The sequence below is a fragment of the Dendropsophus ebraccatus genome, chromosome 2 (assembly GCF_027789765.1).
Source record: "Dendropsophus ebraccatus isolate aDenEbr1 chromosome 2, aDenEbr1.pat, whole genome shotgun sequence".
In the NCBI taxonomy this organism is placed as follows: domain Eukaryota; kingdom Metazoa; phylum Chordata; class Amphibia; order Anura; family Hylidae; genus Dendropsophus; species Dendropsophus ebraccatus.
This window is the reverse complement of record NC_091455.1, coordinates 22,448,924-22,473,911: the sequence shown is the minus strand read 5'-3', so window position 1 is coordinate 22,473,911 and position 24,988 is coordinate 22,448,924. Positions and strand designations below refer to the sequence as shown.

Sequence of the window (24,988 nt, the reverse complement as noted above, 5' to 3'; positions counted from 1 at the left end):
GCGCTGGTGCTGGTATCTCTCAGCTCTGGTCTCCCGGTCCTGGGCGCTTCTATGTCTGAGTGGGGACCTGGGACGGGGCATGACAGGCATGCATAGCCGGTCAGTGGCCGTAACGGGGTCCCGACTCAGCCGCTGACTGGTTAAGCAGGCCCAACACTTCCCAGGTCCCCACTCAAACCCAGAAGCGACCAGGAACGGGAGAGCGGAGCTGCGGGATACCACCACCAGCACTGGAGCAGGGGAGATGAGAGCATGTTACGTCTTTCATCCCCCCCACCAGCACTCTGCCGAAAATCACTCCATCGCAGAGTTCTCCTTTAACTACCTTAGGCCATCTGTGTACCAGGATTTAAAGAGAATATTTCCCAGAAGTATTGTATTTTGTCTACATAACTTTTGGTGTGAAGAGGTGGGTAGAGATCAGCAAACTTTTCAAAAGTTCAGTTCGGTTTAGCTGGTGTGCCCCAGCCTCTTGCATGCTCAGCCTGAGACAAGAGTGACAACCTGCTCATCAAATCAATGGCCGCGGCGATGCCCTGCCACAGTCAGTGATTGGCTGGAAGGGGCAGAAAACACTGCAGACCCATAGGAGGACAATGGGAGAGCAAATACATGTGAGCATACTCTTTTTTTTTTTTTTTTTTTTTGTTATGTGTATTTTATGGCGGCGGCCATCTTTACAAACTTGTTCTGAACTTTGCAGAAAAGTTTGGTTAGGTACTGAACCAAACTTTTTGCAAAGTTCGGCATGAATCTCAATTTGTAACATTCAATTCGCTTATCTCTAGAGATGGGTATTATTTATTATTTAGCACAAATAAGTTTGATCCTGTCCTTTGTTTTACACTGAACACAGGGGTCATTTATCATGCCTCAGTATTGTTTTCTATTTTTTATTTTTTTTAAATTTACAGCTAGTGTTTTTTGTTTTTTTTTTAGTAATGACCGCTTTACCCTGATAGCTCTCCTGAAATTATAGGTTACATACAGTTCCCCTTATTCTGCCAGTAAAAATAATGTATTATAATCCTTATACATTTGATATATAGGGGTAAGTGGTGTCTATCGGGAATGTAACACTATACCCGTAAAATCCCACATGATGTGTAATAATAACAACATGACACCTACGAGAAACTGAGGAGTGCATTCCCACTGTGCATAGTAAATGAAGCATAAAAAAGACATGTACGGTATACCGCATATAAACACAAATGGTAACTTTAATATAAAAAATAACAAGACAAGGCAAAACACAAGAAGATCCATGTAGTCATCTGTTTTACATAATATGACAATCTGTACAACTCTGAGCTGAAGACATAGATAAATATGAGGTACTGTAATGTTACAGAGGAGTTTATATGGATACCAAATCTACCTTCCTGTAAGCTTGACTCCACTTTAAAAATAACTATATATATATACATATACTGTAGATAGGCAGTCAATGCTCGAGTGGTCGACTCGAGTAACGAATCCCATTGAAATCAATGGAAGACTCAAGCATTTGACCAGGTGCCTCCTGTTTAGCGGAGTGAAAGGATGCCTGGTTAACCAGTTACATTTTTTCTTTCTAATTTTTGTATATTTTGTATGTTCAAATGAAATATACAAAAATTTTAAAGAAAAAATGTAATAGGTTTTTGCATAGGGCTTTCACTGAAATTTTTGTGTATTTCATTTAAACATCCATTAAAGTGACAAAATATGCAAAAATTGGAACAAGAAAATAAAATAGGTTACTGCGGTGGGCCGGAGATATAACTGATGGCCGAAAGGCTGTTCAGCCGTCCGTTATTGAAGGTGTATGGCCACCTTTATCCGAGCACCACGAGCATGTGCTAGCTATTATTACTGTTTTGTTTTCTTGGTATTGTTTTTCTCTACCATTAGTTCTCTTTTTGTTTCCTTTTAATTGCGTGGACTTATTTACATATTTTAATTTCCCAGGGGGCAATGTAACTAGATTATTATGTTGACTGATTTAACAAGCGATCTGTATCTGTTCTCCCCGTGATCAATGATCGTTTTGTCTAATTTACACTTTAAGGGCGAAGAGGTGGGGAGAGCGATGGCACGCGAGCCCTCCCATTCAAACAGATAGCAGGCAGGATTCGGAGCCTTGTCTGTGCGCAGGGATTCAGCACAGAATATCGGCAGCGATTCCGTACTAGGGGATTAGGGGATTCCAGTTTTTACTTTATGGGAGTGGTTCCCATTCTAGCGGACCCAGATTAACCACACGTTACTGCTGGAGTTGGGAAAACTTTGAACATGCTCAACAGGCTGTATCCATGTTTTCCAAGACTCCTTAGGGCTGCATCTAACTTCAGCAGCCACCACTAATCAAATGCCCAACTTTACCAATATGAATAATAGATATAATGAATGACAGAAATAGGCATAATGGATGGTCACTGGGGTGAGAGAAACTGGTTTCATATTGAAAAAGAGCTATCTTGGTTTACTACTGTATAGTGGAAACTGGACAAGTAAACAATTGGATAGAAAAAATGCTGAGGTAAAAATAGGTTTAACATTAGCTTAAATACTGAGCATAAAAAAACAGAAATTTAGCTTATTAAAGAAGTAAATTGGACCCATTAAAGGGGTTTCAGGATCCACAACATAAAATCTAAAAAAGTTATACTCACCTTCTCGGTCTCCCGTCTGTTTTCTGAAAATTTCAGCTCAACCAATCACTGACTGAGGCATGCAGTCAGTACAATAGCTAGGGATTGGCTGAGCAGCACTTTTCATTTTAGTTTTTTTTAATGCCATCCTGAGGCCAAAGATATCTCGTGGCCCAGGAGAAATGCTTAGATAATGCTCTGTCTGTTGAAGTCTATGGGATTTAAAGAAGAAGCTATGCACTATAGACTACAATGAAAAGAGCATGGCCTGGTATCTTCTTGACACTTTCTTCTTCCTCCTCTCTTTCTCAGCCACCATGACCATTTTAAATTGGATTGTGGGACACCCGTTTTTCCAAAGGACACCCATCAGACATTTATAATGCATCCACGAACTCCCCCCTCCCTACCAATCAGATATATAATATATCCTAGACCCCCTATAAGACATAGGATTATAAACATAACTTAAACAAACAAATATATACATATATAGAAATAGTATATGTAGTTACTGCATTGGAGTTAGGCTTCTGTTACATTAGAAAACTATATGAGAATGCTTTACCTCTCTGAAAAACATCTTGAATCTACATAATTTTAGTATTAAATTAGCATAAATAGTTCTACCATTTACAGCAGTCTTGCTTTCCAGCACACAGAGACTTAAGGACTCCTGTAGACCAGGAACAATACTCAGTGAAGCTTTGGTCTTTTTCAGCACTGTTCGTGTATCCAAAGGGAACATAAAAAGTTCCTTATAAAAATGTATAAAATTAAAAAAAATAGTTCTATAAATAAAGCTTATACAGCAGGTACAAGAGGACCCCCCTTATTCAGCAGGACCCCCATTTACAGAGGTTAGGGGTCATAGAAAATGGGATGGAATGGTCAGTAGACACAAGATGACTTCTTTACCAGTTATAATAATCCTTCCAGCTTTACAGCTTGTGTTTGGTTGCCATTAATCTCCAGTATAATCTTCTGATACAGACTGTACATGGAGTCTCCAGACAGGAATTGTCCCAGTTTCTTCATCCTCTTGCGTAATATTCTCGGAAATTGAGCCATCTTTAGTAGCTTGAGCCCCTCTATCGTGTTCCCCTTGTTTCTATTTCGCCATAGACTAAAAAGTTTCATCAGGTGCTTGGGTCGCTCACACGTCTTCAGGGTTTTTTCAATATCATCCGGCTTGACGCGTTTCCCAGGTAAACTCTGCATTAACATCATGGCATGTTTGGTTGTCAGATTTAGGGGTCTAAGAAGATTAAACACTCCCTTCTCGCACTCCTTCAAATCTGGGGAAAAATTGAGAAGAAAATAATTTTTTATGACTTAGAATACCTTTTATAGAGTTTTTTTAAGAATACCGAAAAGTTAACCCCATGCCCCCCAATGCAGTAAAGCTACAACCATCTGCATACTCACCTCCCCTGCTCCCCCTATACTGCATCTATGATTTCTTCTGGTTACTTTCCAGCATTGCAGCTTAATCATCTCTCAGCAACTGTTCCTGCATTGTTCTTCCTTGTCCAGATGATTTCCCGCTCCTCCATTCTGCTCTGTGATTGGCTGAGTGGGGAGGTAGGATTTCATGGGGAGAAAGGAAAAGCAGCACAGGAGTGACAATCGGTAGATCTCCCATCTATAGTGCTGGGAGAGGTAAGTATGCTTTCATTTGTTGTTTAACCTCTTAACAACACATGATGGGTATACCCAAGGAGGTATAGAGAGGGCTCATGACTCAAGCCCCCTCTCTACTGGGCCGCTGATAGTAGCCAGGGACTGTGGTTAATAGCAGAGATCGAACTCCATTGTCAATTCTGCCTCTCTCAATTCTGGAATTCTGTCATTGGTGATCGGGTGGTAGGATCGGCTTCGCACAATGTGATTGCGGGAAGCTAATCTATTGTGGAGACAGCCTGGGCCCTCTGCTATGCCACGGATGCTGCCTCAGCTTGGCGATTGCTAAAGCCAATTTAGATTTTTTTTCCTATCAGGTGCTGAGTTTATTGATCAATGCAGTACATAACTACTGCACTGATCTCTAAGCAACAGAGCACACACTTTCCCACTATCCCCATTGTTTGCATACTAACCGCCAATGCTTCAGTTGAATTGAGCAAGTTCAACTAAGATGGTCATAACCTGCATCACCCACAGAGTTGCAGCAAGACCAGTAATGAAGCTGTTGGGTTGCTACAGTGGGGTTCAGATAGTCCCTGTATACTTCAATAAGTGAAAATAGATAATTATTAAGTTACTTTTTTAACCTCTATTTTTGTTATCGGAGACCTACTCAATACACCCCACTGATGAGATTTTAGTACTGATGGTAGAACTTCATTGGGGCCTTTCAGGGATTGACTATAGGGTTCAACAAGGTACTTTTATGGCATCTTCCTTCTTGAGCCGAGAAGTTGAGGCATCACTCACCGGTGTCTGCCCATCCACCATATTTTCTTGTTTCCCATAAACGTCCCATAATGACTGTCCAATTGGCGAAATGGACAGACATTTTAACTATCCATGAAGTGCTATGTCAGCCGCTTGTAAACAGTGGACTTTATTGCTGGAATGGAAATTTTGAGGCCGAGGCGTACGTTACGTGTAAAAGGTTGTTTTTTATCATTAATATTATTACCTTTGATGAGCGGGTTGAAGGAGTCATCGGCTTTGCTTTGACTCTTGTATAATTTAAACAAGTAGAACGGCTGTTCCTTTGCGTTATGGGTTTCCTGTATTTTATTTATTTGCTGTGATGTCAAAGCTGAGCTTGAGAATCTCTGAATGAGAGTCATTATCCAGTTCTCTGGGGGCGCTGGAAACCGAAACAAGGCCTCCTCACAAAGTGTAACATCTATGGAGAAAACAGCAAGAGAAATGTTAAGTAGCAATAACTATTATAATACTGCCTCCTATCACCATGAGTATAAACACTATTATACTGCTCTTATGTACAAGAATATAATAATTTTGATGCTGCCTTATATATACAATATAACTAATATAACTACTATTGCACTGCTCCCTATATACAAGAATATAACTACTATAATGTCAATGTAAAGAAATAGAGTCTCGCACTCACCAACTTCACAGATGCAGGTGGTTTATTGCAGACACATCGGAGCTGGTGCAGCGGGGAGAGGGAAGGTGGAAAGGCAGGTGCGTTCACAGAGGAGCAACAATGTTTCACGCCTGCTACGGCGCTTCGTCGGGCTAGGAACAGCGTGTACGTGAGGGGGAGGTGCATATATACAAGTGAACAATAAAGTTACAAAGGTATCAATAAAGTTACAATAAGTTACAATGCAGGTAAACAAGTGGCAAAACATCAAAGGAGGGTATTAAGATCGTTCCTCTCGTTGAGGCCACAAGGTCCTGTAGCGTCTAGACGCATAATCCATAGAGTCTCGCGTTTGAGGAGGAGTTTCAGCCTATCTGCGCCTGTGGTAGGGGGGTTAACCCTTTCTAGGCCGATAAAGTGGAGCAGCTTAGTGTCACCTGAATGTGCAGACCGTACGTGTTCTATTAGCCGTGGAACACCCTTGCCCGTGCGCACAGAGTACAAATGCTCTTTAAACCTTGTCCAGAGGGGACGTTTGGTTTTACCTACATAGTACCTGTGGCACGGGCAAAGGATGGCATAAATCACGTGAGTGGTCCTGCACGTAATAAAACCGCGAATGAAGCAATCCTTGCCCCCTAGATTGATGAAGGCAAGACACAGCATTTGGGGGCAATATTGGCAAGTGCCACACCGCTTATTACCTTCCGGTAGACAGCGGTCGAGCCAGTTCCCTGGTCTAGTGGCCTGACCTTCTGTTAGAGCATCTGCTATAGTCTTGCTTTTCCTGAAAGTAACCAGTGGCTTACGATCTGCCACCGCTTTCAGGTCGCTATCCTGCTGCAATAGAAACCAGTGGTTTTTGATGATCTTCATCACTGTAAAGCGGTGGCAGATCGTAAGCCACTGGTTACTTTCAGGAAAAGCAAGACTATAGCAGATGCTCTAACAGAAGGTCAGGCCACTAGACCAGGGAACTGGCTCGACCGCTGTCTACCGGAAGGTAATGAGCGGTGTGGCACTTGCCAATATTGCCCCCAAATGCTGTGTCTTGCCTTCATCAATCTAGGGGGCAAGGATTGCTTCATTCGCGGTTTTATTACGTGCAGGACCACTCACGTGATTTATGCCATCCTTTGCCCGTGCCACAGGTACTATGTAGGTAAAACCAAACGTCCCCTCTGGACAAGGTTTAAAGAGCATTTGTACTCTGTGCGCACGGGCAAGGGTGTTCCACGGCTAATAGAACACGTACAGTCTGCACATTCAGGTGACACTAAGCTGCTCCGCTTTATCGGCCTAGAAAGGGTTAACCCCCCTACCACAGGCGCAGATAGGCTTAAACTCCTCCTCAAACGCGAGACTCTATGGATTATGCGTCTAGACGCTACAGGACCTTGTGGCCTCAACGAGAGGAACGATCTTAATACCCTCCTTTGATGTTTTGCCACTTGTTTACCTGCATTGTAACTTATTGTAACTTTATTGATACCTTTGTAACTTTATTGTTCACTTGTATATATGCACCTCCCCCTCACGTACACGCTGTTCCTAGCCCGACGAAGCGCCGTAGCAGGCGTGAAACATTGTTGCTCCTCTGTGAACGCACCTGCCTTTCCACCTTCCCTCTCCCTGCTGCACCAGCTCCGATGTGTCTGCAATAAACCACCTGCATCTGTGAAGTTGGTGAGTGCGAGACTCTATTTCTTTACATTGACATTTGCTGTCCTTTGCTTTGCCTCTGCACCGCGACTCAGTGGTAAGGACACTATCGCTTACAGCCGCAACCTCCTGTCCCATACGTCCTGATTGAGTGTTCCCAATATCAGCTAGTGCCGGTCGTCATCCTCTCCACACCATAATAACTACTATAATACTGCTCCCATATACAAGAATATAACTACTATAATACTGCTCCTATATACAGGGATATAACTACTATAGTACTGCCTCCTATATACAGTAATATAACTACTATAATACTGCTCCTATATACAGGAATATAACTACTATAATACTGCTCCTATATACAAGAATATAACTACTATAATACTGCCTCCTATATACAAGAATATAACTACTATAATACTGCTCCTATATACAAGAATATAACTACTATAGTACTGCTCCCTATATACAAGAATATAACTACTATAATACTGCCTCCTATATACAAGAATATAACTACTATAATACTGCTCCTTTATACAAGAATATAACTACTATAATACTGCTCCTATATACAAGAATATCACTACTATAATACTGCTCCTATATACAAGAATATAACTACTATAATACTGCTCCTACTGTAAATACTATAATACTGCTCCTATGTACAAGAATATAACTAATATAATACTATGGAGAGAGAGGTGGGCAGCACCACCCAGGCAATCTCCAGCACCTGGAACCAGGACCACAAGTAGGTAGCAAAGACCAACGAGACCGCTGTTTCTGGCTGAGTTCCACTTAATAAGAAACATAATGTAAGTGGAGTAAGAAAATAGAAGCGGGCATTCACCGGCAATATGTGTCTTCAGGTCTGTTTATTAGAAGTTTACTTCATCCACACAGGGAGGGAAGGGTGTGGAGCAAACACGTCTTCACAGGTAGACTACAATTGTTTCACGTGATGACGCTTCTTCCAATCTACAGATGACAGACCGGAAGAAGCGCGTCATCGCGTGAAACAATTGTAGTCTACCTGTGAAGACGTTTTTGCTCCACACCCTCCCCTCCCTGCGTGGATGAAGTAAACCTCTAATAAACAGATCTGAAGACATATTGCCGGTAAGTGCCGCTTCAATTTTTTTTTACTTCACTTACATAACTACTATAATACTTCTCCTATATCCAAGAATATAACTACTTTATTACCGCTCCTTTGTACAAGAATATAACTACTATAAAACTCCCCCAATATAACGGAATATAACTACTATAATACTGTTCCTATATACAAGAATATAACTACTATAATACTGCTCCTATATACAAGAATATAACTACTATAATACTGCTCCTATATACAAGAATATAACTACTATAATACTGCTCCTATATACAAGAATATACCTACTATAATACTGCCTTCTATATACAAGACTATAACTACTATAATACTGCTCCTATATAGAAGAATATAACTACTAGAATACTGCCCCCTATATACAGGAATATAACTACTATAATACTGCCTTCTATATACAAGACTATAACTACTATAATACTGCTCCTATATACAAGAATATAACTACTATAATACTGCTCCTATATACAAGAATATAACTACTATAATAGTACATTGTATAAAACATAGATTTTATGTTTACCTATTTCACATGAAGAGCTAGATTCTTCTTTGCACACAGTGTCATGAGTAGAGCTTCCTTTTTGCAGCACTTTGCGGCCCAGCTTTTTGCAGTCAGTTTGTCTGTGGCATGGAGCTGTGGAAGAGGTCACATTGGAAAACATCCCCTTCGGACATTCACCACAAACTGTGTCACTGTCAGGAGTCCCTATAAAAAAAAATGTTGGACTCAAAAACTGGAAAAAATACCTTAGTGAATATCCTTAATGAGATCAGTTAGTTAGGTCATTAGAATGTCCGAGAGTGTATAGAAATCGGGTTGACCTCCTGGACCTCATTGGCTTTCAATGTGGCAGGTTCTGGTGAAGGACATAGGAGAGGAGGGGATCATTCCAGATGCAATTTCCATTTTTTTTTTTTTTTTTTTAAATAAAGCCTGTATGATTCAGCCCATAGACTCCAAAACTCGGACACCAGAACCCATAATTTAGACCTCAGAGAAGACCCCATAATTTAGAACTTAGGCCAGACCCCAAATTCTAACTGCAGACCAAACTCCATAATTGGGACCACAGACCAGTCCCTGGTGCTCAGAAAGGAAACACTGCTAAAAAATCACCAAGCGCAATAAGAGACAAAATTGTTTATCAAAATAATCTAATAGCTAATAGCAGATAAAAAAAAATAATGCTGTATCCGATACAGAACCAATGAAGCTGAGTAAAAATAAAGATCCAGGGAAAAATAAGTGTATGATCGCAACAGTCCAATTGTGGGAAAAACCCCAACACTAGATGATCTCAAGAATGGGGCTCCAAGTCTGTTCCATTCATAGTCCATGGGAGCTGCCAAAGATAGCCGAACATACAGTACTTGCCTGCTCTCATCGACAATTATTGAGTGATGGTGTACATGCATGACTGTTGTTTCATTCCAACTTGGTTTAGCGCTACTTTAAAGTCATATTCTGGTGAATTTTGTTTTCTATGTAACTGAGTTCAGGATGCAGTTATATAGAAAAAAACTGTATACTTAACCTCCTTGCTCTCCCGCAGACTTGTGTGTGAAGTGTATGTCAGTGTACCTCATTGTAGGTCAGTGATCCACCGATGTCCACAGTTCTCCTGGGTGAAGTAATTGCTTCAGGTGGCCTGTTGTAAAACCATATCTGGCATCAGAATAAGTGTCATTGTCAATGACACTGTTTTAGAGCAGGCAATCTGATGTGACTTGTCAGGTGACTCACTGGATTAACTTCACAGAGGAGAGCTGTGGGCAGGGTGTCCTGGCACACAGATTGACACATTGATAGGGGTCATTCGAAAACTACACAGTTTACACTACTACTCTCACACTATCCTCTATCTTTCCCTGATACCTAATCAATCTTCTATAACCCCCTCTAACCCTGCCTATACCCATCTCTCTCTAGCTAGTGCAAATGCACTTGCTCCAATATTATATATAGCTGCAAGGGATCATGGATAACCCCTTTGCAAATGTGCTTTTGCTGTAATGTAGTGTATAACGTGTGGCTGCCATTTTGGACGAACTTTAGTACAAACTTCAGAAAAAAATTTGGTTAATTGCCAAATCAAATTTTTTTGCAAAGATCAGAACAAATTCGATTCGGGAAGTTCGGCTCACTTGGATATAACATCAGTGTCTGAACAGCAGTGGTCCAACCCATGATGATCACCAGAACTAAGTCACCAGCCTGGCTCCTATAGTCTTGACTCCTTACATGTGGCTCCATGGTCAGCCATTGACTCTAATGGGGATAACCACACAAGGGTGGATCTGTTGGCGTAGTGTATACCTTGCACGGTATAATGGACATATCTGCCCTCATCTGTTTACCTGGTAAATCCGGCAATGTTCGGTAAGTGTTGAGACATTTCTTCCAGCTCCGCAGGGTATAATTACATCCAGCCCCAACCCCCAAACTACACGGCAAATAGAAAACAGATTCCGCCGCACCACAGAGCTCACTGGCTGTATAGTTAAGGCTCTGTATAAATATTCAGCATTTTCCTTTTGGCTCTTGTTAATATAATATGAAACCACTTTTAAGTAACCAGCCTGCATGAAACAGCCTCAGATCTCCGTGGTTTGTGCCAGGTTATATTACCCTGCTGTGCTGGGCATAGACGAGGACCGCAGTCCGCAGGGATGGCATGCCCTGACTTTTTACTCTGCTATTTCTTGTAATCAAAGCTCCTATTATTGCATTACAGAGCTGGAATCGAATGGTATTGCACTCATATAATATGAGATTAAAAAAGCACGACTGCCTCCTTACTGAAACAGCGCCACTTTGGCCCATAGGTTATGAGTGGTGTTGCAGCCCAGTCCCATCAGAAAAAAGTGGTTGCCAAAATGAGGAAAAAGAGCTGTGTCTAGTATCGTAACTCATCCTCAAGCACCTAAACAGGACTGAGCTGCAATTCTACAAATGGCCCTTAGACAGGAGTGAAATGGTTTTAAATCTCATATAATCTTTTAAAAACTTTTAATGTTGCACATAACAGTATAATAGAATAAGTAGCCATGGTGCTCCCAATTGTTTCTGTTAGGAAGAAATAGAGCAGGATTTCCATAGGGGGATTTTAAGGGACATACTGTAGGGGCTTAGGGGTGTAAAGTGAGAGTACAGGGAAAGATCTAGGGAAAAATTAGGGACAGCTAGCTCGGATCAGACTCCTTACTCTTAAATTGCTCCTCATATAATATCCAGCATATATCCCAATTTACTCTCCCGATATACTCTTCCAACAAGATCTATCTAACTATTTATCATCTATCTGTGTTCTTTCTATCTATTTATCTTAGTCTTTATTAATCCATGAGGTTATCTGGGAGATGATAAATCATGTTTAAAAAGGAACCAAAGAAGAAAAAGAGCTAGCAAAAAGTGCCAGGGAGGAAGTGCACATGCACCCACCTTCCCAGCGCCAGCCAGAGGTCTGCTGTCCCCTGCTTTAGTTTACGGTCCTCCATCTGCTTCCTGGTAAGAGCGGGGACATGTCAGCCCCGTTCGGCCAGTCAGCGCCCAAAGCTGGGTCCCGCATTGGCCGCTGACTGGCTGAGCGAGCCTGACACGTCAAAAACCCGGGTTCTCGCTAAGACCAGGAAGTGGCCAGGGGATCGGGAACCAGAGCGGGTGACAGCAGACCCCTATGCTGGAGCCAGGGAGGTAGGTGCATGTTGTTATATTTCCTGACTCTTTTGAAAATATGTCCAACACCAGACTTCTCCTTTAAAGAAGACCAGGGATTTTGGCCACTTGAATAGTTATCCCAGAATAAGCAAAGTAGTCAAGTGGGTGGTCCTACTCTTGACTGACAGCCCTCTCTCTCTATATGCATAATTTTTTACTCCCTAGCACTGCATCCAACTTCTTTAGTAATCAAATACAGAGCGATCCTACTAAAGCATGCTAGAGTTACACTCATCTCTACCAAATAAGAAAATGGAAACATACCTTGTTGTACTACTCCATAACCAGGTGGGCACTCCTTGTGAGGTGAGCAGAACTCTACATCCAGAAAAAAGCCATCGGTGCACTCACATATCCTGTTGGTGGTGCTACTACATTCTTGTTTGGTGACCTGCAGCTCCTTGCAGACAGCGCTGCAATACTGACAGTCCTTGTAGGAGTTCCATTCATTGGTGAAGTGATTGGAGGGGCAAGGTGCACACTCGGTCGCCTTCTCGGCCGTGCAGTCGTATCTAACAAAGGTTCCCGGTGGACATTGGTCACATTGCAACTCAAGAAGTGTGTAAGGGGCATAGTGAGTATATTTAGGAGAATTTCCTTCTGTAATACTAAAGTGGAAGACCTAGAATAAAAAAAATTACAAATTTATAAAATGATTTTGTTTGTATGTAAATCTACTTTCATAGTCAGAGAGGATACAACACTTTATATTGACTAGAAATTGGATATCTTTACGGAGATTGTAGAGAGAAAATATGTAGGAAAGGGTTGGAGTAGTTCCCTATAATAGAGTAATGGTGACCGTACTATGTCCCTAGAAATCTATGGTATGTTACTGTATTATTATCTGTCTCTCCTGCATATGAAGGCACTGTGATGGTTTTATGACACTATATGAGGGTATTGGTATGATTTCAAATTATTTGGGCAGAGTTATTATTTGCTATTTTTGTTATATGTCTCCTGAGACAGTAGAAATAAAAAATATGACATACTCACCACACCTGATCTTCCTGCTTCTGATGACATTTAATGGGCGGGGCATAAACTGCTTGCCCAGCCAATCACTGGCCTGTCCCTGCTCACAGAAGACATCATTGGAAGCAGGAAGAAGTGAGGAGCAATAAAGACCAGAAGACTTCAAAACAGTAGTGGTGAGGAATCAGGTGAGTATGTGATCTTTGTTCAGTGTGTGATCTTTGTTCAGTGAGTATGTGGTCTTTTTAATTTCCACTTCATCAGAATGCAGGAAAAAAACAAAAGCGACACACTGGAAGACTTCAGAACGGAAACGGCAGGGGATCAAATTAAGCAAGTATTTGGTCTTTTTTGTTTCTTTTTTATTTACCTTATTTTACTTGTTGCCAGGACCCAATTTTCTTTCATTCTCATTGATGGCTCCAACTGAGAGGACTTTATGAGTTGCCTCCATTTATTAGTTTAGAACTCCAGTGGAGTGGATCCAACTTTTCCCCTGCACCTGGGATGGAGCTGCAGGGAACGGAGCAGCGCTAAAAGCCATCAGCCTTGACTAAACTAAGTGCTTCACTTTGTTTAGATGAGCGATTCGCTCATCTCTAGTGGCATACATAGGATTTAACCACTGCTGGATCATAGAATATAATGCATGATTCAAAGGTCTTTTGAATTTTATGAAAAATGGGACATTGTCTTACAGCGCATCCACCTATAAGTGGCTGTAGACAGTTATTTTGCATACTTTTCCCATGGAGCATTGCTGGATCTCCACAAGAAGAATCAGTACCCCTTGTGCGGAATACGCATAGTAGTAATTGTTGTGACCAGAACACTGACAGTGGGAAGTAAATTACAGAGAAGGCATTTCATGTTATTAATATCTCTTCTCCACTTGTCTGGAGAGCTGGAAAGTTTTTTTGTTCTATGAAGTGTCTCTTGTTCTAATATAATACATGTTGTGTTTTGGGTTGTTTGTTACTAAATCTGCCGACCCCATCCAATAATTTATGTGAAGAGGAAGTTCTGCTGCTCTATATATACATGTGGTTGTCTGGCTCAGTCAATATTTGGCTTTTAAAATGTGGGCCTAACATTTTTAAATGGAGTTTAATAGGTTGTGAGCTCAGCTGGGAATGTTAACCCTTTGAATGGGAGGTTGTGAGACAGCCCATGGGTAAGAGGAGCTCTGTTTCTATTATAAATTTTAGGCAATATTTTGGGGTAAAAAAAAAAAAAGTAAATTATTTTTCCGTAAAAAAAGAACACTGGGGGGGATTTATGAAGATCGACGTACAAGTACACTGGTCTTATATAAGGCCCGCACCTTTTCCCTGGCAGGCTTTACTAAGAGGCGCACGCTTCTTAGTGAATTTCGCCGGCCGGGCGCCCAAGCTTGCACCCGGCGTATTAAATCTACACCTGCTTCCAAGCTGGTGTAGATTTGGATCATGATTTATGTCTGCTTGCAGGCCACACCTCCTCTCCGCCTTGTCACGCCCCCCCAAGCTCCCCCAGCCTGCCCACTGGGCAAGCGGGGAGCACGGGAGGCGTACACCAGGGAGAAGGGACGAACCTGCCCCTTATTCCTAGCATACGCCTCGGGCGTATCATTCATAAATGTCCACCACTGACTTTTAGAACATCGACTTTGGAAAGTTGCAAAGCCAAATATCTCTCCAAAAGGAAAGACTACCTATCTGCAGACAGCTGTTTTGGGGTTACAAAAAAATCTCTAGAAGGGGTGAGCTTGTCATTGTAACTAGAGATCAGCGAACCGAATTTCCCCAACTGAGATTCTATACAAATTTCACAAAAAGTTTTTTGGTGGTTTGGGAAGTAGCCAATTATTTTCAAAACGTTTGTACGAACCCTGTCCAATATGGCAGCCGCTCATTGTACATAATATTACATCAAAAGCTCAGTTGCAAAAGGTTATCCTCCCCCAACAATGTCACTTTTTCTCCATCACTATATATATTGGAGCAATTCAGCTCCTGTACAGTGAACTGAATACATACATTTTTACACTAGCTAGAGACAGATAAGGAGAGTCAGGGTTAGAGAGGGTTATAGAAGTTGATTAGGGATCCGGGACAGATAGAGGATAGTGTGAGGGAAATGTTGTAAGCTGTGTAGCTGTGAAATCGCTCCTGTCCTGTTACTTTGTGTATCAGTACAAGCTGTCCACAGCTCTCCTGGGTGAAGTTACCATGTATTCCTGGTGTAATTCCATCTTTTACAAAGTTCACTACAAAGCTGGTAGTTAGATGTCTTATGTGTCCTGCTTTTTTTACATTGTTAACCACCTCACACACACGCAACACTGCAGGAGCTTGGCTAGCAACGCCTTCTTTCAGCAGGAAGTTATTGGGTAGTTTAGTCCTGGGAGCATGGAGTAAACAGCACCAGCTAAGTGACAGAGTCAAAGTAAGTTCAGGCCAGGCAGTCTGGAGTGCATACTGTTTTAAGTTTGAGACCAGAAAGAAGTATAGAGAAGGTCAGGCTGCGGGGATAAGTTGTACAAGGTCCTCACAGCTCCATCCACCCAGGAAGGCTTGTGATCAGGCCTAATGCATCATATTATGGATAGCACAGCTGGGAATTGCAGTACCAAAAGGATCAGAATAAATAAAACAATGAGGCAAGCAAATGAAGTTCCTTCCCCAATGCTGCACTCACCAGAGAAGAAAATGGTGAGCCAAGCAGTTAAGAAACATTCAGTAGAGGAAGGAATAACCTGACTACTACAAGCATGTCTAGAGTTGCCAAAAGGAACTTATGCCATCCCAAACTGGAAGACTCCAGTCATTAGGAACCAACCAGTGAGTATTACTACGTCACTATCAGTCCAGATGATTTCCTCTGGGCCGCTGCACTTTCACCCCCTTTAGATTGTTGGAAAGTACAAAACTTTGGTCTTACCTTAAATTAGGCCATTAGTTCATACGAAAGACAAAAACATTCAATATTCAAGACTTGAACAACAAACTGGAGATTGTTACATTCTGTCCATGCATTTCCACTGATCCTGGAAATAGCTCCTCTGATCCCTTACCCAGACTTTTCCGCACTACTTAATGCAGACAGCCTGCCCTATCTCTAAGAAATTCTCTGTGAAGAGTTCCCTGCACCTCAGACATTAAATACATCAGCTGCTAACAAGGAACCGTCTGAACTTATATTTTCCAGAAAGACTCTCAGTCTGGTGGATAAAAAAGGGTGTTATAAATGCCTGTGGGCAGGGACTGCTCATTATAAGGACATAATATACAGACTAGTGTTGAGCGAGTACTTAAATGCTCGAGTACTTGACTCCCCGGAGTTCTAATGTGTCTTGCAGAAACCTACTACATTTTTTCTTTGAAATTTTTTGAAATATTACTTTTGAAACCCCTTCATATATACAAAAATTAAAATGAAAAAATGTAATAGGTTTTTGCGGCGAGCGAGAGGGAGACATAATTGACAGCGAAAGAATTGTGTGGCTGTTTTTGAAGGTGCATGGCCACCTTTACCCGAGCACCACGAGAAAACCGGTCAAGCTTCAAGCTCCATCGAGCACCCTGATGCTCGGTTGAGCACCGTGATCTGTTGAGCATGTTCGCTCAACACGAATACAGACACTTTTGTGTACGGTAGATATTGTTTGGTTATTCCTTAAAATAGCTGATGTGGGGAACTCCACCTCTGGGATCCCATTGAAAAAAGAATGGAGCATGCTAGTCTCTTGTTAATCCCATCTACCCCTTCAAAGGGGGTTCATGAGTTTTATTCATTAGAGTTTTAGAAATTAAAGGGGAACTATCAGCAGGTTAGACAAATCTGATACGCTCCATTGCACAGGAGACACAGAGGAGGAAGGTATTACCGTCCTCCTCGGCGCCATTATGATGCAGTTAGCTGTGTGTTCCATGGTCTGGTGAGACCGCTAGAGCACTGGGGGAGTTAAGAGCACTGGCTGCCCCCATAGTGCTGATCTAATCCTGGCTGGCCCACCACTTTTTAATGGTAATGAATAGAGGTGGCTGGCCGGGGGTGGGCCAGATCGTTGCTATGGGGGCAGGCAGTGCTTCTAACAGTCTCCCAAGACCATGGAACACATGGCTAACTGCACCAAAACGGCGCGGGGGGAAGGTAAGAGACATACCTTCTTCCTCAGCCCTCCTCCTCCTTCCTCTCCTGTACAGTAGGGACATATCAGCGGGTTGGATTCATCCAACTAATAATACTTGTCCCCAGTCCACAGTACCATAAACCCCTTTACCATTTGGACTGGAAATTCTGAAAAACTGCCTTTATTGGTAGTCCCAACCGAGTTGACCGGACAAAATAGAATTTAAAGAACCAGTTTTTCACTACAAAACCAAGTACATGCGAATTGGGTCTGAAAGGGGCAGATGTATTCAGGACTGATCACCCGGCCCTACTATCAGGCAATCTGCTTTTAAATGATGCTTATATGTAATGCCATATTTCCCCCTAGAAGTAGTACAAGAAATTGTTGTAGTATGTTGTTGTATGTTGTTGTATGGCTACAGTGCATCAACGTGAACATCAAAATGTTATTGCTTTCATGATGCAGAGGTTAAAAAAATGGGGGGGGGGGGAGAAGAAAAAGTAAAGAATAAAATATTCCCATCTCGACAAGGTATGCCCTATGCACAAAATCCCTTGGAAAGGGCATAACCAAGGGATTATCGGGGGCCTTGTGATTTTGAGTGGAAACCCTGAAATCCTTTCTGGATGGAGCAGAGAGACACCCATGCATGCCACTGCTCCATTCATTCCTTATGGAACTGCTGGAGATAGACCAGTACAGCTTTTGGCTTCTTTGGGAATGAATGGAGCAGTGACAAGCAGGTGGGACCCATCACCTCTTTCAAAGTGGGTTTTTGAGTCTATTCTGTTGTACCCCTATTAATCTCATATTTATGCCTCATCCTGTGGATAATATTGATAGGGCATAACTTGTTAAGATGGGCATACCCCTTTAAAGGTGTTTTCCATTGGTGAAACCTATTTTCAAGTGTCTAATGATTCAACATATTAGGAAAAGTTATTTCACTACTTTTTCATAGTACTATATTTCATGCTTTCCATCAGTTTCTGATGCAAACTGCTCTGCTGACTTCATTGCCTTAAAGGAGAAGTCCGGCAAATTTTTTATTAAAGTATTGTATTGCCCCCCAAACGTTATACAAATCAACAATATACACTTATTACGGGAAATGCACATAAAGTGCTTTTGCCCTGCACTTACTACTGCATCAAGGCTTCACTTCCTAGATAACATGGTGATATCACTTCCTAGATAACATGGTGATGTCACTTCCTGGATAACACAGTGATGTCACTTCCTGGATAACATGGTGATGTCACGACCCGACTCCCAGAGCTGTGCGGGCTGTGGCTGCTGGAGAGAATGATGGCAGGGGGATGCTCAGTGTCCCTCCAGTGCCCTGTGTCCCTCAGTGTCCCCCTGCCATCATCCTCTCCAGCAGCCACAGCCCGCACAGCTCTGGGAGTCTGGACGTGACATCACCATTTTATCCAGGAAGTGAAGTCTTGATGCAGTAGTAAGTGCAGGGAAAAAGCACTTTATGTACATTTCCCGTAATAAGTGTATATTGGGGATTTGTATAACTTTTGGGGGGGAAATACAATAATATAATAACAATTTTCACCGGACTTCTCCTTTTACTTTCTGTCTTCTGTACATACAGTACTGTAACTGACTTCCTGTTCCTGCTGTTCACTCTAGCTTAAAATTCAGTCAACTCTATTACTCGCTCCAACTATGTGGGAGACATTGGACAGGGATTGAGTAGGCTGAATTCCTGGCTAGAGTGTACAGTAGGAACAGGTCTGACAGAAGTCTGTTACAGAATGTACGGTACAATGGACAGGAAGTGGCACAAAGAAGAGAACAGAACAGACAGTTTGCATCAGAAGCAAAAGGAAAGCTTGAAAGGGCACAGAAAAGTAGTAAAATAACTTTATTTACCTGTATGTGTTCATTCGTTACACTGTAAAATATTGTCTTCATTGTGGTAAAAAAAAAAAAAAAGCCTATAAGGGGTTAAACAGTATAAAAAGTATATGCAATCTTCTTATAACACCCAATTATATAGGCTTCTACATAAGCACATGGGGAATTCCAGCTGTACACAAATCCCTTTAATTGCTGATTGTTCCAGCTCAGTGAACTGATATTAATACATGAAATAGAGCACAATGCAGATGGGAATGCTGTATCGCTGCTCAGAAACCTTCCACCTGGAGCCTTACGTGGCTTTCTATTACTTCAAAGCCCATCATTATACCTATATTAAGGCCTAGTCCTGATCACGTAACGATAAATCCCATAATCCCCCTTCTTAGGTTACACTGAGACCTGTGGTGGTGTGTAGTGAGAGAGTACTTAAAGGGATTATCCAGCCATATAAGATTGATAACTGATCCATAGCATAGGCCATTAATAATATAGGGGGTCCGACACTTGTTGCCCCTATTGATCAGCTATTTGAAAGAACCATCTTCTGGTGCTCATATCTGCATTGCGGTACTGTTAGTAGCAGTAGCAGTAGGCCGATAATCGTTCCGTGGAATAGGGCCTTTAGAAAGAAGGCCTGCCATTTTTGCCACTCTTGTGCATGGACTGTCTCAGCCTTTTTCTCTTGAATGGGCTTAAAGGGAAACGATTAGCAGATTAGAAACATCTAACCCGCTGATATGTTTGTATAGTGCAGGGGGTATGAAGGATAAAGGTAATCCTTAAATCCTTAGTGCCGTTTCTGTGTACTTTGTAGTTTGTTAGATATGTAAATGAGGTGGTTTGGTGCACTGGGGGCGGGGCTACCACCCTCTGGAGTGGCATCACAGCAGAGCGTCACATGAATATTCATTAGGAAGGGCAGATCGGTGCTCGGAGAGTGGTAGTCCCCGCCCCCAGTGCACCAAATTGCCTAATTTACATATCTAATAAACTACAAAGTTCTCGAAAACGGTGCAGAGGATCAAGGTAAGAAAGGTACTTTTACCCTCTGCACCCTCTGAAGGTAATTTTAAGTAGAACACCGGGTATCTATTAATCCTCCAATGGCATAATAAAAAATAGAATAAAAAAACAAATAAAAAAAAATTGTGCTTTTTTTTTAAATTTCATAACATATAATTTTTCTTTCTGATTTCATAGCATATTTTAGCCAAAAATTACATCTACTATTGCAAAGTTCAATTAGTGGCACAGAAAATAAGGGTTCATGTGGGTCTCTAGGTGGAAAAATACAAGTGCTATGGCCTTATATACACGAGGAGGAAAAAACTAAATTGGTAAAATGTTCAGAAATGCATACAATGTATCCCTACACATTATACATAGATGGGGAAAAAACTTAGACAAATGACATGGCATACTTCTGACTATGTTTTAGCATATCCAATAGAGGATGATAGACATGTATACTGTATATGTAAGAGCAGCCTTAGCTATGCTGTATTGAAGGGTCATCAAAGTTTTTGATCCTACCATAAAAAGTTTGACAATTTTCCAATGACTTTCTATTTAATGGAACGCACACCGTCTACTACCCCCAGGTGATATCCATCCATCCTGTCCATATAACGGACAACAGCTCCGATACCTGTCCCGACATGAACCCTGCACGGTCACATGACAGATGTTAGAACTACACAGTAGAAGTTACTATGAAATGACAGTGAGCAGAGACCTCGAAATCCATAATGGATTGATAGAGAAAGCACATTGAAAAATATTCTTTAAAAAAAAACAAAAAAAAAAAAACTATAAAATCCCTTTAACAAATTCATCTCTGCTATGCTGACAGTATACAAAACAAATACAGTACATTCAATACCGATCCTCAGGATCACCATCTACCTCCTGTCCATTCTCTGATCAGACGTTAAGTATCACAATCAGCAATCCTATCCCCTTTAAGAAGTTTCAGTTTGTTATAAGCAGCACAGGAGTGAACCCCCGTCTGGCCGCAGAGCATCGCACAAGTGACGGCGTGTACTCACCACCAGGAGCGTGCAGCTAATAAGCTTGTACATTGTGGTCTGTCTCCAAACCTCAGCTTCTAGGAGCACAGCTCTGCTCTGACTGCTCTCAGCTCCCACCTCGAGGTTTTATAGCTGTATACAAACCAGTCAGCCACAACAGGAAGCTCCCTACAGGCATCATCTGCTTTTTTTTTTCTTCTTCTTCTTTTGGTCAAAAAAGTATTTTCTTAAAACTGTTCAGAAAAAAAAAAGTTGAGGTCACCATCTCACACAGTGCATCCCACTTACAATGACACATCAATGTCAATGGAAACCTATATAGACTCGCAGATTCCTGGACTCGAAACGGTATTTGGAATGGAATTTGACTTCATGAAAAATTAACCCCTTAAAGGGATTTTCCACTTTATGGCAGTAAAGCTTAATCACTGAATGAAAAGATCTACAGCTTTCTGATATACAGTGGTGCCTTGGATTACGAGCATAATTTGTTTCGTTAATCCAAATCACTCTTAAACCAATGCAAACTTTCTCATAAGAAATCACTGATATGCAGGCTTTGGTTCCACACCCCAAAAATAATATTTTTTCTATTGTGAATAACAGGTAAAACAGGTGAAACAAACATTTATAAGCAGCTGAATATGTGATAAGTTACTGTACAATATAGCAATCAGCATGTATAGTGTATAATGTATAGTAAGGGCATAAACCTGATAACACAGCAGCAGTTTGTAAATACAGGATGGAAGTGCAGATCACCATAATGCAGTAGTGTAGTACAACAGCCTAGAATAGAGAAGCAGGGCTGCTGTCAGAGGTCTGTGTGGTCACATGACAGCAATGGGGAAGGGGTGTGTGTTCAGCATGGACCATGGAAGTGAGAATTACAGAGCTGTGCAGGAGGACAGAAACAGAAACTTTATATACAGCAGTGTGAATGACTCAGTGTAAGTGCAGGCACATTATACGCAGTGTGTATAGCTGAGTGTGAGTGCAGGCACATTATATGCAGTGTGTATAGCTGAGTGTGAGTGCAGGCACATTATAGCAGCAGTGTGTATAGCTGAATAGCTGATTGTAAGTGCAGGCACATTATATGCAGTGTGTATAGCTGAGTGTAAGTGCAGGCACATTATAGCAGGAATGGAGAGGGTGGGAAACACAAGGGCCGACAAAGACTGCAGGCGGCATGGAGAAATGAGCAGGGTGTATGTGGGCACAAAAAAGCCCTGGGGAGAGAGGTGTTACAGCTATAAAGAGATTTCCTCCACAGTCCTGTCCCCTGATGTAAGCCACAGCCTGAAGTGCATCTGCTATGATTTGGAAGGTAAGGGAGACTTCCTGGGCCAGAGTACAGTGCTGTAGACCCTGCTATGCAGACCATGCCTCTCCCCCACTCCCCCTCCCACCCAGTACAGGGAGCTCTTACACCAAAGCAATGCTCTTATACCAAGTAACAATTTTGAAAAACTGTGAGCTCTTCTTGAAAAGCGCTGATAATGCAAGTAACTGTAAAACCAAGGTACCACTGTACTTGTATTATATGTTATCATGTTTGTCTGCTATCAGTGATTGATAACATTCTGGTTTTTATTCAGACACAGTAAGGCTGGGTTCAGTCAGTATTGTGGTCCTCATATTGCAACCAAAACCAGGAGTGGATTGAAAACACAGAAAGGCTCTGATCACACAATGGTGAAATTGAGTGGATGGCCGCCATATAACAGTAAAAAACTGCCATTATTTCAATATAACGTCCGTTGTTTTAAAATAACAGCAAATATTTGCCATTAAATGGCGGCCATCCACTCAATTTCACCATTGTGTGAACAGAGCCTTTCTGTGTTTTCAATCCACTCCTGGTTTTGGTTGCAATATGAGGACCACAATACTGACTGAAATATACGTAGTGTGAACCCAGCCTAAAGCGATATGGGTACAGTAGCGAGGCCTGCAAAGTGGACACAGTTATATTCACCCTGGGTTCTGGACTGGTACATTGTAGAAACTGACAAAGAGATCTGTGCATCTCTTGGCACATACCAATGGTAGATGTTGCAGGGGTGATGACAGAGAAAGCCCCTTCCCCAATACATCTCCTACGATGCTACATCTCTTCCACCCTGGGAACTAAGGGCTTAAATCCCTGCATCAAGGTATTTCTCTGATCCTAGAAAGGAACAATATACAAAACACCTCCCTGACGTCACCTATGGAGATAGCTTACCCTTCAAGTTAGTTATTGACTCTCATAAGAAGCCTTAGAACATGATAGTGATTTAAGCCAAGCCATACAACTCTCCTGAATGAGAAGTTAATTGTTAATATCTATTCTGTCACTTTTTTGGAATGCTTGGAGGGTTAATTACAGTGAGTTCATTAGCAATTGAGTGAGGGTTAAATACAGTGAGTTCATTAGCAATTGGTGAGTTCAGTTGCAGATAAAACTTGCCAGGGACTTGTTTACATCAGCCGTCTCAGAAGGGAGGGGGGACGAGGGGGAGACAGAGAGAAAAGCTCACACAGAGATTTTTGTGTCTTCAGCAGAAAGCAAAAGCTTAGAACTGGGGGAAGGAGACTGAATAGATAATAACAAATATTAAAGGAATTGATAGTCTCACCATGGGCAGCAACATATCAAAAGCTATGTTTGAGTGAAATACCCCTTTAATGTCAGCCTTGGAACATGACTGGAGATATAAGCCAGGCTGGACAACTCTCAAGAACGAGAGATTATCCATCTTACTCCACCCTTTCCATATAACATGTAGTTAGTAGAGATGAGTGTGACTCAAGCATGCTCAAGCCAGATCCCTTGTCATATGAATACCGGTAGCTGACAAAGCTGGATGAAGCCCTATGGAGTCTGGGAAAACAGAAATACAGCTTATGACCTATGGCTGTATCTATGCTTTCCAGGCAGCCTTGGGGATGCATCCAACTTCTTCAGCCCCCAGTAATCAAATGCCGCAAACTCGGGTTCGGACGAACCCGGCATGCTCATCTCTAGTTAAGAATGCAATTTTTTCGTAAAAACTATTTACCCCAATATCAGGATATTCCAAGGACTTTACTTATATTATATTAAATAGGTGTCCAGAGAGAATGTCACCGAACCATGTTATTGTGAAAAGCTGGTAATCTCACATCATACATCTCGGAATATATTAAGCTCAGAGATAAGTTAAAACCTACTCTACTCTAGTATTGTGAACACTATATTGGGTGAGTATACTACGAAAAAATTTTTTTGGAGAAGACCATATCATCATCCAGACCTTTTCTGTAATGGATTGCTCATTTCTATATTTTTGTGTATATTAGCTTCTTCTTCTAGAGGTCCAACCCCATGGAGAATGACGTTTTGTTGCAGTGTCTGGGGGTCATTTTATTTATTTTCATTGGCCCAATGAAAAAGCAAAAAAAAAAAAAAAACTGGGACAGTCCAAAGCAGCGAGTGCAGAGCTTCACGTCCCCTAGACCTTTAGAACATGACATTTCTTCACTGATTTCACGGGTAATGTATTAAACCAAGAGCGAGAACCGTTCAGGCTCAGCTTCTTTCGAAACATCTGTGTCCTCATCTTCTTCCCGGTGGCTGCATCTCCAGGCAGGTTGGAGTCATAGGACACCCACTCTGGGGATAGATGAGGCTTCCAGATGTCAAACCCTTTTATGGGACATTCCTATTGTCCAAATGAAGTCAGGAGTTTTTGTTATATACTGTAGTTTTTGCTTTTGGG

The 24,988-nt window shown here is 41.7% G+C and overlaps 1 protein-coding gene across 1 annotated transcript; it reads right to left on the bottom strand.

Moving 5' to 3' along the window:
* Positions 1 to 1,254: 1,254 nt before the first annotated feature.
* On the bottom strand, positions 1,255 to 21,342 carry TNFRSF11B (TNF receptor superfamily member 11b). Its single transcript, XM_069959846.1, has 5 exons — positions 21,261 to 21,342; positions 12,504 to 12,861; positions 9,042 to 9,227; positions 5,281 to 5,496; positions 1,255 to 3,934 (listed from the first exon to the last, which is right to left on the bottom strand). The coding sequence occupies exons 1-5, from the start codon at positions 21,291 to 21,293 to the stop codon at positions 3,558 to 3,560; spliced, it is 1,170 nt and encodes a 389-aa protein (XP_069815947.1). The 5' UTR covers positions 21,294 to 21,342; the 3' UTR covers positions 1,255 to 3,557.
* Between the last annotated feature and the right edge of the window lie 3,646 nt (positions 21,343 to 24,988).